This window comes from Athene noctua, chromosome 12 (genome assembly GCF_965140245.1).
Source record: "Athene noctua chromosome 12, bAthNoc1.hap1.1, whole genome shotgun sequence".
Taxonomy (NCBI): domain Eukaryota; kingdom Metazoa; phylum Chordata; class Aves; order Strigiformes; family Strigidae; genus Athene; species Athene noctua.
Window position 1 is genome coordinate 3504087 of NC_134048.1, and position 17211 is coordinate 3521297.

A 17211-nucleotide genomic window follows, 5' to 3' on the forward strand; every position below is an offset into this window, starting at 1 on the left:
TGAGCGGCGGGCACTCAGTGGTGCCCGGGCGGACTGCCTCGCTTTACGGCCCGGGTGCCACCGTGCGACAGTTTCCGTTCCCTTGTCGCTCGCACCCTCAACATGGCGTCGGGCAGCGGGGTAAGTGCTGGCGGCGGTGGACCCGCGCCCGTCGCTTTCTCTTTGGCCCGGTGGGCCCGGGGCTGTGCTGGGGGTAGGGCCGTGACGGCTGGGGCCGCTCTGGAGGGAGAAGCGGCAGGCAGGGCTGCCCCACTGCGGCCAGGCCGCGCTCGGGGCCTGCTGCTAGGCCACGGTGGGAGGGACTCCTTGGGTGGGGACGTGGTGGGGCCGGGGATGCCCCGGTGTGTGGGGGCACGTGGGGAGGCCCATCCTTGCTTTGCACACCGCTGTGCCCTCTGTGTGGGGGTGGTGGGAGATTTGGGGTCGCTTGAGAGGCGCTGATGCTTTCAGGGCTAGAAAGGGGGTGGACCCCACCCTCATATTCCCTTCCTAGGGCCAGTCTTCCCCCGTGGGAGGCCCTATTTCAACTAGGCGGTGTGAGGAGATCCGAACCTGCCCCAGCTCCTGCGCTGAGGGTGCCCACCCACCTTCAGCTCCCCGGGGGAGACCAGCCCATCCCAGGGGCCTCTTGGGACTGGGCAGTGGCAGTGCAGGCAGCTCGCTCCTTCTGTTCCCTCTCTTGTCATGCCCTGTTGCTTCTCAGCTCCTCTGGGAAAGGGTTGCCTGTTTCCCAGTTGGCTGTCATGCTGTCCTGCTGAAGTTCCTGCTTGCTGATATCTGTCCTGCATGGAGAAACCAGCCTTTCTGTGACAGTGATTCTGGAGTCTCTGATGACTCCTGTGTAACTTGATTATTTTATTGGTGTTGCTTGGTTCGTGTAGCGTGGCAGCAGTGTCTTTCTGCCGCAGGATTTGGTGTTGGGAATGCTGAGATTGGATGAGTGAGGTGGATGTCATTGGTGTAGCCTGAATGGGGAAACCAGACTGGTTTAAACCCCTCCAGTAATACCCCAGACAGCTGTCAGCACCAGAGGGGCTGCGTTTTTCTGCTTTCTTGGCTGATCTTTCCTTCACCTGAAGCTACTTGCTGAGAGAGGTTAAGAGCAGGATGTCTGCCTAGGAGTGAGATGGGGCCTGTGCTTTATTCTCAACTGCAGGCGGTTGTGTTCCTGTTAGGTTGAGCCAGACCTGAGACTCCTGTATTTTGTAGGCTTTGATGCTGATACTGGGCAGATCATTCAGTGTCTGTCTCCACAAGGATCAGGAGGTTATGGGGCAGTTCTGGTTTTTAACTGTTGTTACTTATTTCAAAAATTGTCTCTCAAAGCACTTCTTAGATATTTTAGGGTTTGCAGCCACCCCTGCCTCCACCAGACAAATTAAGGAAAGTTCCTTCAGATAATGTCTAGCCAAGATCTTGTTTCACAGTTGGGTTTAATTTCTTTCTCGGTGCCTGAATGAGGGAGATTAGTAAAAGAGCTGCGAAAGACTCCTTCCCTTTTATTACAACAGGAGAGTGAAGCAGCAAATAAATCGCCTCCTCCCTGGGCTCCCACCAGCTATGATTTGTGATAATGTGCTGGTATGCAGGAGAGTCTAGATTGTGGAAAATACCCCCAAACGTTAATTTACACTCGGTGATATTTTCTTTTCTTTTGCTCAGGGTGGTTAATAAAACCTGTTATGACATGCTTAAACCGCTTAAGAAGCTCTGGGAATAAATGAGAATTTTTCTACGCCTCCCTAAGGCATTTTCATTCCTATCAGTAGTTGTTCGTTCCATTTGAAGGATTGCCAGAGGAGAAAACGTTAAATGACTATGCTGCTGCTATAGCTTCAAATGGGATTTATTTCCTTTGGATTGTGATTGGATTCTTGATTTGGCTGAGCGGAGATGGCGGTGGGGTGTGTAGGGTTCCTTCTCTCCCAGAGGTGTTTTAAAATACATCCGTCCTTTTTTTAATATGAAACTGAGAGCCTCTCACTGCTGTACCAAGTGAAATGCATCTTTCTAACCAAACGAGAGCTCTCAAGAAAACAAAGCGTCTGAGTTATAAGCCGTGACCGTTAGCAGGTGCAGGGGCCTTAACTGCGCGCGGGACAGACACTGGGAAGAGGCTGTGCTGGTCTGGTGAGAGTAGAGTTGAATGGAAATGGGGTTCTTGTCCAGTCACTTCTGCCCTCAGCATTGGTGACTAGGTAAAAATCCCCCCTAAAAAGAATAGGTTTTATGTTCTTCAGTGCCAACTTCACCTGAATTCAGCTTTTCTTCCTGCAACTTATCTGGTTGCTGTCAGTGTAGAGTGCTCTGGGGAGCTGACAAAGGGCCAGTCTGCCTCAGAGGTGTTTCTTCCCTTCCCTGCAGTGTGAAGCTGCAGGAGTGGGACAGCTCACTATGAATTTTGTACAGGTGCTTCCCTGGTGTCTCCACGCCCTTCTTTGACAGATAGGTGTTTTGGATTTTTTTCTGGTTTGCTTGTACATGTGTCTCGCTTGAAAAACCCATACGGATTCCTATGATTTCGTAGCAAACAGTGCTTTGATTCCTGTAATGCACAGACATACTGCTCATCTCTTTGAGAGCAAGTATACACAGCCGTCCGTACTCCTGCATTTTAATCAAACTCTTTATAGCTTGTGTTGTGTTTCACAGCTTCCTCGTCTGATATTTGCAACTTGGATTTAACTAACTTTTGGAAGAAGTATGTTTAACCTGCTAATGATTGTGCTGTGTTTGTCAGGTGGCACTTCTGAGGTCTGAGATCAATGGGTTTAAATCCCATTTGTGTCTGTTTTTCAAAGCGAAAGCCTGAGTGATCATCTCAGGAGCTCTTAAGATAAACTCACTACTTTTCTCAGAAATCCTTCTAGAAGAAGTAGATATAGTCATGCTGAGTGTTATTATCTTAAGATACATCCGTAATTCCTAGATATGAAGACAGAGGACATGGGGATAAAATGTAGTGCCCCTAATTTACTGCTGTAGCCTCACAGGCCAAGTGATTCTACTTCTTTCCCCAGTCTCCCCTCAGAGCTAGTCAAACTGTATAATAAATGTTAATACACTTTGTTTCCTTCTCAGACTAAGAACTTGGACTTCCGCCGAAAGTGGGACAAAGATGAATATGAGAAACTTGCAGAGAAGAGGCTCACAGAAGAGAGAGAAAAGAAAGATGGTGCGTAGTGTACTGACTCCAGGCAAGCTTTTGCTCATTTGGCAGTGAGTCACTCAAACCCTTTGAGTCTGAGAGGAAGAGAGCAGCTAGAAGTGAGATCCCAGAGGGAAATAGCAGTAATTCAAGGCTGGCTTGCTCCGATCCTTATTCCTTTGCTTGCCACTGAATGTGGTTTTTTGACAAAAGTAATTACTGAGAACCTTTGCCTCTGTCTGTGTGTTCTTTGGGGAGGGAGAGGAACAATCAGCCCCTAGAAACAAGGAGATCTCAGAATATGACCCAAGTCAGAGCTGAAGATACCTGGTCCTAATAGGAACCACGAAGTAGTGAGGAGGAAATTTTTTTAAAAAAGAAGGTGCAATTTCTGCATGAATCAGGTAGTTCCCAGGTTCCCAACAGGCCCCTCTTCATCAAGGGCAATGTGAAATCCAGTGCATCAAGTTTGACCTTTTCTGATAAAGTTTGGGTTTTTGCATATATCCTAGGCAAACCAGCTCAGCCTGTCAAAAGGGAACTTCTGCGGCACCGAGACTACAAAGTGGATCTGGAATCGAAGCTGGGGAAAACCATTGTCATCACCAAAACTACCCCGCAGTCAGAGATGGGAGGGTAGGTTGTGGTCTCTTTGTTGGAGTCTCCGGGTTGTGCTGGTGAGATCAGGGGGCTGATGCAGCAGTGAGCCCTTACGGTGCACCAGGTGGTGATTTGCTCCTGCGTTTTGAGCCTGGTGTGGTGGTGCTGCACTGTATTACACCAAAACTGGGTCATCTGGGGTGATATGTGGAAGAGTTGCAGCAGGCTGAGCCCTTTCTGACATTATTATTTGATATCAGTGTTGTTTTGCCCACCTGTAGAAACAACTGAGGCAGATCTCTGCTGCCCGCTTGGGTTTTGTTAGCCAGGAGACCTGCTTGCAGTGAGACCCTACCTGCTCTTGATTTGAGTTTCTGTGCACTGAGAATGTGAGAAACATCCAAATACCTGTCCATCGGAACAGTATTTGACCACTGTTTGTGTGGATCGTGTTTGGCCAAATGATCTGAAAGGATTCTTAGTTCATCCTTAGCCACTGAGAGGTTGAAAAGAATAAATTAACTTTGTGCCATCGTAAGAGTAAGTCTATTAGTGTCTCACCATCACAGCCAGCAGTGCCAGGGGGATGCGCAGCCCCGAGCAGCATCCAGGGGTGGAAGTGCAGGCCCTGGCTGGGTTTTTGCCACAGCTCTTAAGGTGGGCAGCAAGTGCTGCTGTATGGAACAGGGAGTTGCTGCTGCAAGGTGATGGGGATGGGAGGACTTATCTTGCAGCCAGGTCAGAGCCTTCAGCAGGCTGCAGGCTGGAAACCTGGGCTGCGTGGCCAGTCCTGCCTCGGGGGAGGGCAGCCGAGCCCTGCAGTGTCACAGTGTTCATCCCACCCTGCTGGTTGTGACTGGAAGAGGAAGATGCTGTGGCTGAGGTGTTACAGATCAGCTCGTAATTCAGTTTTTGTCATCTGTCAGAGTGGTGTCAGCGTAAGGGTCGGTACCTCCAGTGTTAACCCGGGCAGCTCTGTCGATCTGGGATGTGCCCTTGCACGCTTCTTTTCACCAGGGTGCTCTGCAATGGAAGCAGCTTCCCTCTTGCCCTGGAGAAAGGACCCGTATCCCAAGTGACATATGCAGATTTCACATTATAGATTATCTTAAGCAGCTGTTGTGTGATATGAAGTTTGTCTCATGCTTTGGAGTGAATTATTTCTCTCTCTTCTGCCAGATACTACTGTAACGTATGCGACTGCGTGGTGAAAGACTCCATTAACTTCTTGGATCACATCAATGGCAAAAAACGTAAGGATAACTTTTCTGCCTTGTTGGAGGGTTCGTTGAATTGAAGGGCTGCTGCAGAACTCTGGGCTGTTCCCTTCATGCCTCACCACTGTCTGAGGGCTGAACACTTACACGTGGATCAAAGTGTGCTTAAGAGATCAGGATGGAGGCAGTGGTTGCTCATGAGAGCTGTGGAGGTGCTGCCTTTATGTGCTGGCACCTTCCAGGGTGCTGGACTGTTTTCATGGAATAAACCCAGAAGAAATAGTAATGAGTTTCCTCTGGTTAGGGGGACGTATTTTGCCCACTCAGAGTGTCTACTCTGCGAGAAGCCCAGGGTCAGCAAATCCTAATGTCTCCTCCAAAAATCTGGAGAGGAGCTTTTTTACACAGCACCGATACTTGAAATAAATTTTTAGATAAGTAAAAGATATGGACTAGCCCCTTTTTGGATCGGAAGCTTCTTTTTGTAGAAGTTGAGTGTGAAGCTCAAAACTAGCTGATCCCTGAACTGCAGAGTATGGATCAGAGTTTACACGGATGGAGGCTGTGGTTTGCTGAGGATGAGCGGAGACAGGAGTGGGTCAGTTTGACCCCAGAGTTGGGTCCAGCAGTGTGGTGGTTTTATTGTCCTCTACCTATCTCTGGTTCTTCTCTCCATTGCCGTAAACGAATGGTGTAGTTAATTTAGGCCAAGATAAAGACAAGAGAAAAGAATTCCCCATTTATCAGTCTGTTCCCTTACTATGTTTAACTTGAAGAAGAGGACTGTACCCTTGTTGAACAATTCCTCATTCCACAGCTGTGGGCATTGCTGCTTCTTGATGTGTTCAGAGAGTGGGGAAAGTGGAGAAAGTAAAGGAGCAGCAGGACACGCTGAGACGCTCTTACCGTGTTCTTCTGCCCCTGGAGGTGGTTTTAGCTCCCTGTACAAGTCGACAAATGGCCCCTTTACAAAAAGGCAGCAGTGAATGTGATCCAGACCTGCGCAGTTGGTGTTTGAAGCTTTGATGAATGGGGGGTTCAGAAGAGGAGCTGAGGGCCAGTTTTCTATAGCTAAGAAAAGAAAACCCAGTGTGTTAAACCCCTGTGCTTTTATGGGCGTGAGAGGAGGATGCTGAAGTGCCACGTTTGACATGTTGGGAGATTAGTGAGAAGTCCATGTGAGAGAATCTGGAAACAAAAATCCTGGCATGACTTTGTGTATAGGCCTGAGATGAAGGGTTGGTTGAGCTGGGGCTTGGAAGTGGCTGATGCCACACAGCTCTTCGGTACAATATGATTTACAGAGTAAGTTTGGGAGCTTTTGATCCAGGCCATAAATCTGGCTGAAATCTGCTTGTTCTTGACAGCTCTCTTACTAGTTCCTGGTGTGTAGTTTGAGCTTCCAAGTGCTGCTGCGTCCCTGGGACAATGCCGTGCATGGCTGCTGGAGTCACCAGGCTGTTTGGATCCACCAGACAGGGCGGGTCGGAGACATTGGCTTACTCATGAGTGGAAACCTGGGAATCTGCTCTAAAGAGCTGCTGAATCAGGGGCCTGGCTTAATATTTCATGTCTCTGCTTTAGCTAAAAATGTCCTGTGTAATCAGGATCTCTAGCTGAGTGCCACTGATGTCTTGTTTAGCTTCTCCCACAGCTGAGACATGCAAGCCTGTCAGTTTCTGGCTCCTTTTTCAACACTCCAACTTTTTTTTTTTTTAAATCACTGTTCCAAGGTTCAGTTTCCTGAAGCATCAGAACACCAACGTGATGGGGAGCATCCTAATAGGGAATCATAAAAGAATTGGCTGTATCCTCTTTCTTGTTACAAGTAATGTACAGATTGTCATAGTCACTGCCTGATTTGTGTTATGATGACCTCCTACAGCTCATCCCCTCAGACAGAGAATCATAGAATCATAGAATGTTTTGAGTTGCAAGGGACCTCAAAGATCATCTGGTTCCAACCCCCCTGCCCTGGGCAGGGACACCTCCCACTAGATCAGGTTGCTCAAGGCTTCATCCAACCTGGGTCTGAACACTTCCAGGGATGGAGCATCCACAACCCCCTTGGGCAACCTGTTCCAGTGCCTCACCACCCTCACAGTAAAAAACTTCTTCCTTATATTTAATCTAAACCTCCCCTCCCTCAGCTTTCACCCGTTACCCCTCGTCCTATCATTACAGTCCCTTGTAAAAAGTCCCTCCCAGCCTTCTTGTGGGCACCCTTCAGGTACTGGAAGGCCACTATGAGGTCTCCCAGGAACCTTCTCTTTTCCAGCCTGAACAAGCCCAACTCTAAGGCATCCCAGTCTGTAGGAATTACGGGACCAGATGAGGACAGACAGCGTGTCCCTCTCTGCAGGAGGAGTCACTGCTGTGTCACCTCCCCAGGCTGGCTCTGGGTTACCTGGCACGGCCGCAGTGAGACGTGGCGTGGCAGGGGCCCCTGACTGGGCTGTACCGGGCTCCGACTCTCAGGAGACGGGAGCAGTGCCACTGCCTGTGCTTTGAGGCATGGGTGGCCTGCGAGTCCCTGCGCTTTCCTCAGCTTGAAGCACTGAGCCTTGAGGGCGAATGGCCTTGTGTGTGAGTGTAGTCTGGCCCTGGAAGCTGCTTTGAGGGGACCGGTGACAGGCAGGAGGAGGCTGCTGTGCTGGAATACTTAAATTGGGATCAGGGACAGGGACTATATGTAGACTGTCAAAGGCTGTGAGTATTGCTGAACATGGCTGACTCCCCTCTTGTTTTCTAGACCAGAGAAACCTGGGCATGTCCATGCGAGTGGAGCGCTCCACGCTGGACCAGGTGAAGAAACGCTTTGAGGTGAACAAGAAGAAGATGGAGGAGAAGCAGAAGGACTATGACTTTGAGGAGAGGATGAAGGAACTCCGCGAGGAGGTGAGTCTGGGCAACAACTGATGAAGCAAAGTCCCCCTTCCCAGAAATGTGTTTTGTGAGGAAATCAATCCTGGTTCCTAATCTTGTTCCACAGAAGCCTTGTTCTTGGTAGCATGGACTTCGTGTCTGCTGCTATGAATGGGTTTTGTTTCTTTTTTGTCTGCTTTCTAAAAAGTTTGCTGCTGCTGTCCCTGGAAACCCTTTTCCCCTCTTTCTGTGTAACTTTTGATGCTTCAGGTTTCCACTGAGAGCAGCACAAACCTGACAACACACCCAGTTTTTGTCTCCCATTAGTAGTGTTTGAACTTGTGTGCTCTGATTAGCAGATCTGTGTCTTTGTCCCTTATTATCCATGGTTCTTAGGGTTGCTGGGATCCTTCTCCATGGGACATATTGCTTCTGTGTGGCCTCCCCGAGCGTGGAAGGGCTTTGAGTGGTGTGCTGTGGGATGAGATGTGTGTGGAGCCAGTGAAAGAGCAGATTCCTCTCAATCCTGGGTTTAGGTGTCGGTCCCCTGACATGAAGATTAAGTTTATTTGCAAACCTGACAAAGCTCTAACAGTTGAGCTTCTATGAATGCTTCACCTCCATCAGCAGTCACATAACAACCAAACAGTAAAAATTGCTGCCTGTTTGAGTCTCCCTGCGCCTGAGCCTTGCTTCCCTGTAGGGGTGCTCTGTTGGGCTGCACACGGAGCAGTCCTGTGCTCAGCTCTTGAGCAGGCTTTGGTGCTGCCGAGCCTGATCTGTTTGGAGGAGGTAGGAGACAGGTGCCCCAGCAGTGTGGAGAGTGCTGTGCGTTGAAAAGCTGCTGCCAGTCAATGTATGGTGACAAAGAAATTGGCAGCAACTGTTGGTGTAGCTTTCTTCAGGGCACGGCTGTCTTCAGTAGCTGCGGCGCAGTGGACGGTGATGGGAATGGCAGGAGCAGTTGCTAAGTTGGGAGCTGAAGCCATGCTTCTGTGTCGCCTGGTACAAACCTGGCACCATTCCAGAGTTTGTGATCCTTGCAGAGCAAAACACTTTGATTAGAACAGTGCAAACTCTTTGATGCCAAAACCCCCCAAAGCTGCTCAGAGCTTCAGCTTCTGCTTCAGTGAGCAGCTGTCACTCTGCCAGGCTGAAAGCCAACAGGCAGCAACGTTCAGCAATCCCAGTCACTGGAACGGGGCATCATATGAGGGAAGGGCCTCCTGCTTTAAAAACAGCTCCTTCTTGCCCCAGCATTGACTCCAGATGAAACTTCTGATGTTTGTTCAGAAGAGAGAGTTTCGTAACACTTCTTTTTGGCTACATCTTGTGTGTCTTACTCTGCTCTTGGAGTGGTAGGTGGGGTGGTTTGGAGACAGTGGGTAAGCCTCGGAGGAGGAGGCAGCCGGGATTTCTGCTGGTTGTTTTATTTCCTCAGACACAACTATGGGTGCTGTTGGTAAGACTTGGGTTAACTGTGCAGTGCCTGGTATCTCAAAAGCTTACTCAGCTCAGAAGGTTCAGATTATTTTGCTGTTCTGTCCCTTGCTGCAGGAGGAGAAGGCCAAAGCCTACAAGAAGGAGAAGCAGAGAGAGAAGAAAAGGCGGGCAGAGGAAGATCTGACATTTGAAGAGGATGATGAAATGGCAGCTGTGATGGGTTTCTCTGGTTTCGGCTCAACCAAAAAGAATCACTGAGCAGCTCTGGACTCTCCTCTTTCTTGAAACAGATTGTTTTTACCCAGGGGACTCTGGATAACTTTTAAAAGACTTGATTGAGGACCTGTATGTAAATCTCCCAGTAGAAATTGGCTGGAGGAGTCAAAAAGCGATCCATGCTCTACCTGTGCTGCAGAACAAGCTCCGCCTGTCATTAGCTTCCCATCTCCTTCTGTGTCCTAGATCTGGCTGCTCATCACTGCTCTGTGGCCTTGTGTGTGCAGGGAAGTGTTCTGCTGGGTACGTTTTTGTGTCAATAAAGCGCAGCAGTTCTGTACAGATGGCCTGGTTCAGGATTAATCTAGTTGTCAACCAGGTGTTGTTGTTCCAGGCCGTAGCTGTTCTATGTCAACTGCGCTGTGTATTTGAGATGTAGGGGGTGATCCCCTTTCATTTTTAAACTGAGGAGATGTGCTGCAGCGAGCGGTGTTGAGCGGTACAACCTGTATCTTTATGGCTTGTGCTGAGCAGAGCTGGTGGCTGCATGGAGTCTGGGTCACCACAACTTTCCTGTGTATTTTATCTGCAAGGGGTATTTCCCTGCTTTGTGTTTCGTCCCATAACTTTGATATCTTTAAGACAGGGGGAAAAATTCCTCCCCATAACTGATCTAGGATCGAGCGAATGAAAGAAAGGTGTGTGCAATTTGCCAGAAATAAATGGATCGTTTTAATGGGTCCTTTGGTGGGAGTTTGATTCCTTCTTTATTTTGAGAGCTGCTGCCTCCCACCGAGAAGAGCTGCTGCTGTCTCCCAAGCTGTGCAGAGCTGGTGGTGGCCGCTTGGGGACCTTGACAGAGGCAAAGGCAAGGCTTGTGTCCCCCTCTCTCTTGGCTCAGCTGCCCTGTGCCGTCATTCTTGGCTTTTTAGCCCTATGCCGTCATTCTTGGCTTTTAAAAGTAATTCTGGAGATGGGTGTAAGAACATGGGAAGGGGTAAGGGAGGACAGGACTGGAGACCTACATTTCCATCAAGCAATCCAAGAGCAGGCTGGGCTGCGTTCCAGAATTTACCGACCTTAGTATATTAAGGGCCATTTTTTCCTGTCTACTGGCTATCAGTGTCTTTTCAACTCTGCCCTCCCCTAAATCCACTTCATTTCTGCTTTTATTTACCTCAGTCCAACCTTGTGTGACTCATTTCCATCTGCAGTTAGGATTTATAGTTTGCGTGGCTGGGTTTTCATAGTTCTGTCTCGCTCTCCTCTCTTTTTATGTATATTGATGAAATCCTTGCTTTTGCCCTTCTCTGCATGTGTATGAAATTTCCGACCTGAGGAAGGCTGCAGTGTATTTAGCCAGCTCTTTATAATACATCTAGAACAAATCCTGTAATGTTGTGCTGCTGTTTTAATTCCTTAATCTTAGAGTGCTGACAGCTTCATTGCCTCAGGTCTTTCCGCTTCAATTCAGATTATAATCCCTGTTGAAGATGCTATTGAAATGATATATAGCCAGTCAGATAACAACCGTCCTTGGAGGTTTGACCCTTTTAACTTGGCAATCCTTTGACTTCAGCAAATGCTCTCTGAGCACACGGGCTGGAGGGGCGACTTTCATTCCAGCCACGTACCGAGCGCTGTTCAGACTGCGGCACGTGGCTCGGTGCCTTTGTGCCCTCTGGGGTGCAAAAGGGATGCTGTCGTGGTTTCATATGCATTAAAAGTTTAGGATGTTTCAGAGAGGATTTAGCAGCAGCCATTTTATCCCAGCCACCAGCTCTGCAGACAACCAGACCCTCGCTGCAGCCTGAATTTGGTTTGTGCTTCTGGGGAAGGGGCAGAGGCTGTCCTGCACCATCCTTCTTCCCCAGGTTGTGACTTTGGAGCCAGCAGCTGCTGCCTTGGTTTCCCCATGGAGTATCCTGCCGCTCTTGTCCATCCTGGTGCACCCAAGGGGTCAGGTGTGAAATGGGCAGCCGCGGAAAAACCTTCCCAGGGAGTTGGCTGGGGTTGTGTGACCTCCCAGCCCCAGCCTGTCCCAGTGCCCTGCCCGTCTCTGCCCGCTGCTCTTGGTCCCTGGAAGGTGGGGAGAAATGCCCTCAGTGGTACAGCGGGGTGGATGGCGGCTTTCATTAACAAAATTCCTCTTTGGGAAAAAGCCTGTCATACCCAAGCTCCATCCCAAGGCCATCTGCATCCTCTGGACTCGAGGCCCGGCACCATCACCTGGGCGCAGCCGCCTGATCCCAGCACCAGGGCTGCTCTCGCCGGGGGAGCGGCTCTTTGTCTCGGCCGCTTGCTGGGAGCGCTGGTGTGTGCGGCAGCAGATACCAGCTCCTGCTGGATTCCCAGCAGCGGGAGCTGTCTCTAGCCAAGGATGAAAAGCTGGTTTCACGGGAGGAAATAATATTTAGAGAAGAGACAGATAACGTTCCCTGCACCCACCGCGTTAACCCTTCGCTCCCGCTGCTGCTTAGTGCTGCTGTGGGGTGTTAACCCTTTACCCATTGCCACCCCACCCCCTGTGCTGGAGCAGTGGTTCTCTGTGATTAGCACTTGCCATCTCCATGCTGAATTGTAAAGCTGCTGGCGCTGGATTTGCCTGTGTGGGTCAGGGTTGGGGTTTTAATAGGAAGGAGGGAGGCCCTGGCTCGGCAGCTCTCCTTCCTGTTTCCCCCCACTGGCAAGCAGGGCTGGGGTGCTCTGTGCCTGCTGATTCTCACTTTGCTCTTGCCAAAAGGGGACAAAGCTCTTCTGCAAGTTAAAACTGGGATCTGGTGGAGAAAGGAGGGGTGTTTTTCCTGGTTGTCACATCCAGGCTGCGGGATCCTGCCTGGTCTCACCATGAAAGTGTTTTGAGGTGCCTGGAGCCAGCTTGGTGCTTGCTCTCAGCGGAGGGTGCAAGGTTCTGCCCTGGCCACAGAGCAGTTCCTCACAGCACACAGCTCTGAGGAGGTGGGGGAGGACAGACCTGCCTGCCCCCCTTTCCCCATCCCAGCCTGAGATGGACTACTGCGGCTCCATCCCATTAACTATTGATGGCAGTGTTCGGAGGAGCACTCAGGCATCACAGCAGACCCTAGAGAAAACACAAATCCATCTTGCCCCCACTGCTTCTTCTCTCCCAGCAATTTTTCCTGTCTTCATTCTGGGAGGGAGGGCTGAAGTCCTGTGGAGAGGCTCAGCACCAACACCCCACTGCTGTTCCCCTTCCTTCAGAGGGACCTGGAAGGCTGCTGGGCACCCCCTCAACCCTGGGCCCACCTTCCCCTCCCTTTCTTCAGGTCCTGCTCAGGACTAGAGCAGCAGCAGCCAGATCCAGCCCAGCATTCCCACCGTCCCAGTAAAATGACTGGGATCAGGGACCTGGGGTGATTCTGGAGAAGAAGGGGCCCCTTGGCCTTGGCCAGTCGAATCGTTACCTGCTTCAGTACTTTATGAGCAAAAAGACACAGCTTTTTAGCTGTTCACACCAGTTTTACATCCTGCCCTCCCAAAAGAGAGGTTTAAGAGCTTGGCAGGAGCTCCAGTCCTCCCACTGCTCAGGCCATAAGCTACTGCTGCCCCAGTTAGGCAGCCGTTCTTGCCATTTGCCATCATTAAGCTAAACAACATCCACAGGCAATATCCCTGGAAGCCCCCCCTCCTGCTTCGCTTTGACCTGGTGCAGAGGATGTACCACCAATCCTCTGCTCTGCTGTGGACAGGCTGCAAGGCTCCAGGGTCCCCCACACCCTGTCAGACAACCTGCTGCTGTGGCACCATCCCACACAACCCTGGAGCCAGTATTGCTGCCCCCAGCTCTATGGATACGCTGTTTACTAAGTGCCACCCTGATCAGCCAACCCTGGGCCCTATCTGTAACCTGTCCTGCTTTCCTCAGGTGGGGGGACAAAGGGTCCCCAGGGCAGAGCCTGATCTGTGCAAGAGCAAAGGTCCAACCCCTGTTTGGAGCTGGTGTTTCTGCAGAAGGGAGCAGGAAGAGATGGGAGGCCAGGGTAGGAAAAGGTAAAGACTTGCTGGGGGAGTCCCTGGACTGGGAGGTGTTCGCTTCCCATCTGGAGTTGGATGGGAAACTCACCCATTTTTTTAAAAAAGAGCCAAGAGAGGAGCGAGGGACACCTACAGCAAAGTCATGCTTGGCCTGGAGACCTTGGAAAGTTGGGCCAATCTCCACACGCTCAATATTCAGGGCTGAGCCAGGTCAGCTCACAGATGGGGCTGAGGGAAAACAAATGGTGCTTGAGTGCTCCAAACTGGGAGGAAGGAGACAGCCTGGTGGCTCCTGATCCCTGTCAGATCTGCTGCCGCAGCGAGGTTGGGCTAGAGGGTTGCTGGAAGGATGGATAATTTCTGCTGGGCTCAATGGTGGGGCTTCCGAGCAGAGGGGAGATATTTCTTTGTCACAAGCAATGTAAAAAACCATCATCAGCCAGAGAACAAACAGCTCCAGGCTGGAGAAGGATCAGGGAGAGGGTGAGATGGGGAGGGTGACGGAGAGGAGCGGGGAGACGGAGCGTCCACAGGAGGTTTTTTGGGGACTTGTGATCTCAGAGCAAATTTCTGCTGTTGGCTGCGCGCCAGTGGCACCATTTCACTGACTCACACGTGCCTCCCTGCTCCCGGCTTCTTGGGCTTAATGCCTGGGGGGGTCAGGGCCGCTCTGGGGAGGGCTGCGGGAATACGGTCCCTGCTCGGAGAGTGTGTGATCTGCCAGGCAGGCAGGGAGCCCTGGGGGCACTGCCATGCCTTTGTTCCTCCTTCTCTTTCTTTTCCACCTTCAGATTATTTTTTTCCCTCTGCTCCCAGCCTGCTGTGTATGCAGCACTCCCCCCCCCCTTTCCACCCACAGTTCCTGTCTTGATTTTCCTTCCCTTCTACAAAGATGTGTTCCTTAGGCTCCTTCTCCTCCCTGCCCAGCTCCCCCTCATCAGCATTGCCTCTTCAAACTTGTTATTTTATCTCCCTTGCCCCCTCTCTGTTTTCCCACAGGCCTTCCTCGTCCCTTCCCCTGCCCGCTCCTCTCCTCTTCCCTCCAGCCGCTCGGGCTCCCATTCGCTCACTTTCTGTCTCCCCTTCTCTGACAGTTTGGGGGAAATCTGTCTGTGTCAACACACAAATTCCATTATTTATTGGCTGAGCTGAGCGAGGTCCTACACTCGTCTGTAATTGTCTGTAGATCAAAGCGCCCGCTGATGGCAGCTTTGCCTTCTTACAGCAGAACACCACCCCCAGCTTCACGCTCCCCGTCCTCCCAGGGGAGTCGGGTGCGCGCGTGTCGACACCCTCCATGACTGATCTCTCAGACAGAGAGGAAAGAAATAGGGCTGGTGGGGGAGAAAAGGGAGACCTGGAGGATCTGCAAAGCTCCTGGGAGCAGATGAGGATGGTGGGGGGTGTCTCAGGGGGCCGCTCAGTCCCTGGCAGGGGCGAGGGGAGAGTGAGAGGGTAGAGGTGGTCTCTGTCCTGGGAATGGGGACAGCAAAATTAAGTGAAGGGGGGATGGGGAAGCAGGGAACATCCCCGTATCTGTTCAGGACTAGAAATGGGAGTTTCTTCTTCAGAGATGCATCCCCAGAGAGATACAGGATGGCTTCATAGAAGCAGATGGCTAAAAATCAGAAATGGGGACAAAGGAGTATGTGCCTTTTTCTTCCTTTCTCTTGTGAAACTACCAACCTAGCCCAGGGATCTGGGAGTTCAAAGTGAAATGCAAGCACTCGTTTGTTGTTTGGGTGTTGATGCAAGGAGACGTGTGTGGGGAGAGGAGAAGGAAACATTCACCCCAACTCCTGCCCCTTGGCCTCCTCATTGGGGTCCCAACTCCAACATTTCCAGCTGCTATTTAGCACATTGCCCCAGGAGAGGAGAGGAGAGGCCCAGGGAAGTTTTTAGTGTTATGTTAGGGTTATAGCCTCTTCCCTGGAGCCCATTGGGAGTTGACAAGATACTTTCTTGTGGCTACAGGACCTTCTTCTCACAGGACTGAGCAGATTAATTTCTTGTAGGCTCACAAGATGGAGGGGAGAGCTGCAGTGGTTCCTCTGCTGGAGGAGGTGAGGTCAGTTGGAACCCCTCTCCCTGGGGCTGGTCTTCCCATTTCATCAAGACACACTGGGGAACTCGGGCTTAATGAACCCACATCTTCTGTTCCACGTAGATCTGCAGTCTCCAAGAGTCATAGACAGCATCAACAGTTCCGACAGCTCGATCCCCTCTCACTGTCCAACGTGTGAAGCTGTCTGGCTCAAGTCGTGGGTCTGCATGCCTTTAACTGTCCTGTCACCCCCAGCTTTTCCTCCCTTCAAACCTCTTCTGGCTTCTTTTGGCACAGAGATCAGGCAGTTTCACTTAGACTTCTCCCTGTAAGGTATTTTTCCAAGCCTTAAATCAGTTTATTAATCTTCTTTCAAAACTTCGTGTGCAGATGCTGCACACAGTATTCCCAGATCTGTCACTCTGGTGCCTAACGGAGGGGAGGTGTTACCTCCTCTCTCAGAAAGCCTCTGCTCTTCCCCCATGCAGGTATCACACCATTTCCCACTCTTACTTTCCTGCCTACCGACCCCTCCTTTCTTTTCAGTCTTTCCCAGAGGAGAAGAGATGTTCCCACAGGACATTTTAGAGGAGAGGCTCTAAGAGGGTGCCCAGGGCAGTATGAGTCCCAGCCCTCAGGAGGGACACAGGCCTTCTGATTTGAGTCTAAGGTCTCTTTCTTCAAGAGGAACAAGACACCAGCCATGAAAGCAGCTCCCTTTGCAGGCTTGGGCTTACAAGAAAATCCCCTGCTCTGAAGCAGGAGCAGAGACATTGGCTTCCTGAGCTGCCAGTGAAGTCTGTGTCCTACAGGGAGCCAGAACTGGCTCACCCAGAAGCTCTGTGGGACTGCCCCCCTCCGAGTCCTGAAAATGCTCAGAAGTAGATGACAGTTACAGAGGGTCTGCTCGCAGCTGAGCCTGTGTCTCAGCCTCCATCTATGCCAGACAGAGGGCTTGGGGGGTTGTTCCTATGTGTTGCTGGCCAAGAGAATCCAGTGTACTTTACCAGTAATGGCCCTTGAGTTGGTCACCTCAGCTACATCTTCTCACCTACAAACCACGTGGAACTTCAGGAAAACTTTACACACACCTGGGTCTAAACCTGCCTGGTGCAAAAGTCCACCTGCACCACTGCCAGGGAGTATGAGGCTGCTGAGCACCTCAAGCGCCTTGTAGGACAGAGCCCATGGACTAGGACTTCCAGTGGGAATGGAGCCATAGCATCCTTCATTGCTCCATACCCCACCTCTGGGCAGGGCATCTGTGAAAAATGCCTCCTTGACAAACCCAGGACTCACACTATCCTAAAATCCAGGCTCTCTGGGCAGCGCTCTCCCTTGCCTCGGTGACCACGTCACCTCTGCTCAGTGAGGGTTGCTACAGACCAGGGCTTTCTGAGCCCTGCAATGGTTTTGATCAGTCAGGACCCCTGGAGGTCCCTGGTGCATCCCCGCTCAGAGCAGTGCTGGTAGATCAGGCTCCTCAGGAGGATCTCCAAGGATGGCAATTCCTGCCCCAGTCTGGTCCCTGTGACAGTGTTTTACCACCCAGATGTTTTCCCTAATACTTGATAAGAATTTCCCTTCTCCAGCTCGTGCTTACAGCTTCTCAACCTGCCCATGTGTGCTTTTGAAAACAGATTGGGCAGGCTTTGTCTTTTGCATCCCAGCACCCAGGGGCA

At 51.0% G+C, this 17211-nt stretch overlaps 1 protein-coding gene across 1 annotated transcript; it reads left to right on the plus strand.

Annotated features, from left to right (window-relative positions):
• The first annotated feature begins 8 nt into the window (after positions 1 to 8).
• ZMAT2 (zinc finger matrin-type 2) lies at positions 9 to 10231 on the plus strand. Its single transcript, XM_074916354.1, has 6 exons — positions 9 to 120; positions 3082 to 3175; positions 3661 to 3784; positions 4928 to 5001; positions 7718 to 7863; positions 9388 to 10231. The coding sequence occupies exons 1-6, from the start codon at positions 103 to 105 to the stop codon at positions 9529 to 9531; spliced, it is 600 nt and encodes a 199-aa protein (XP_074772455.1). The 5' UTR covers positions 9 to 102; the 3' UTR covers positions 9532 to 10231.
• Positions 10232 to 17211: the final 6980 nt, after the last annotated feature.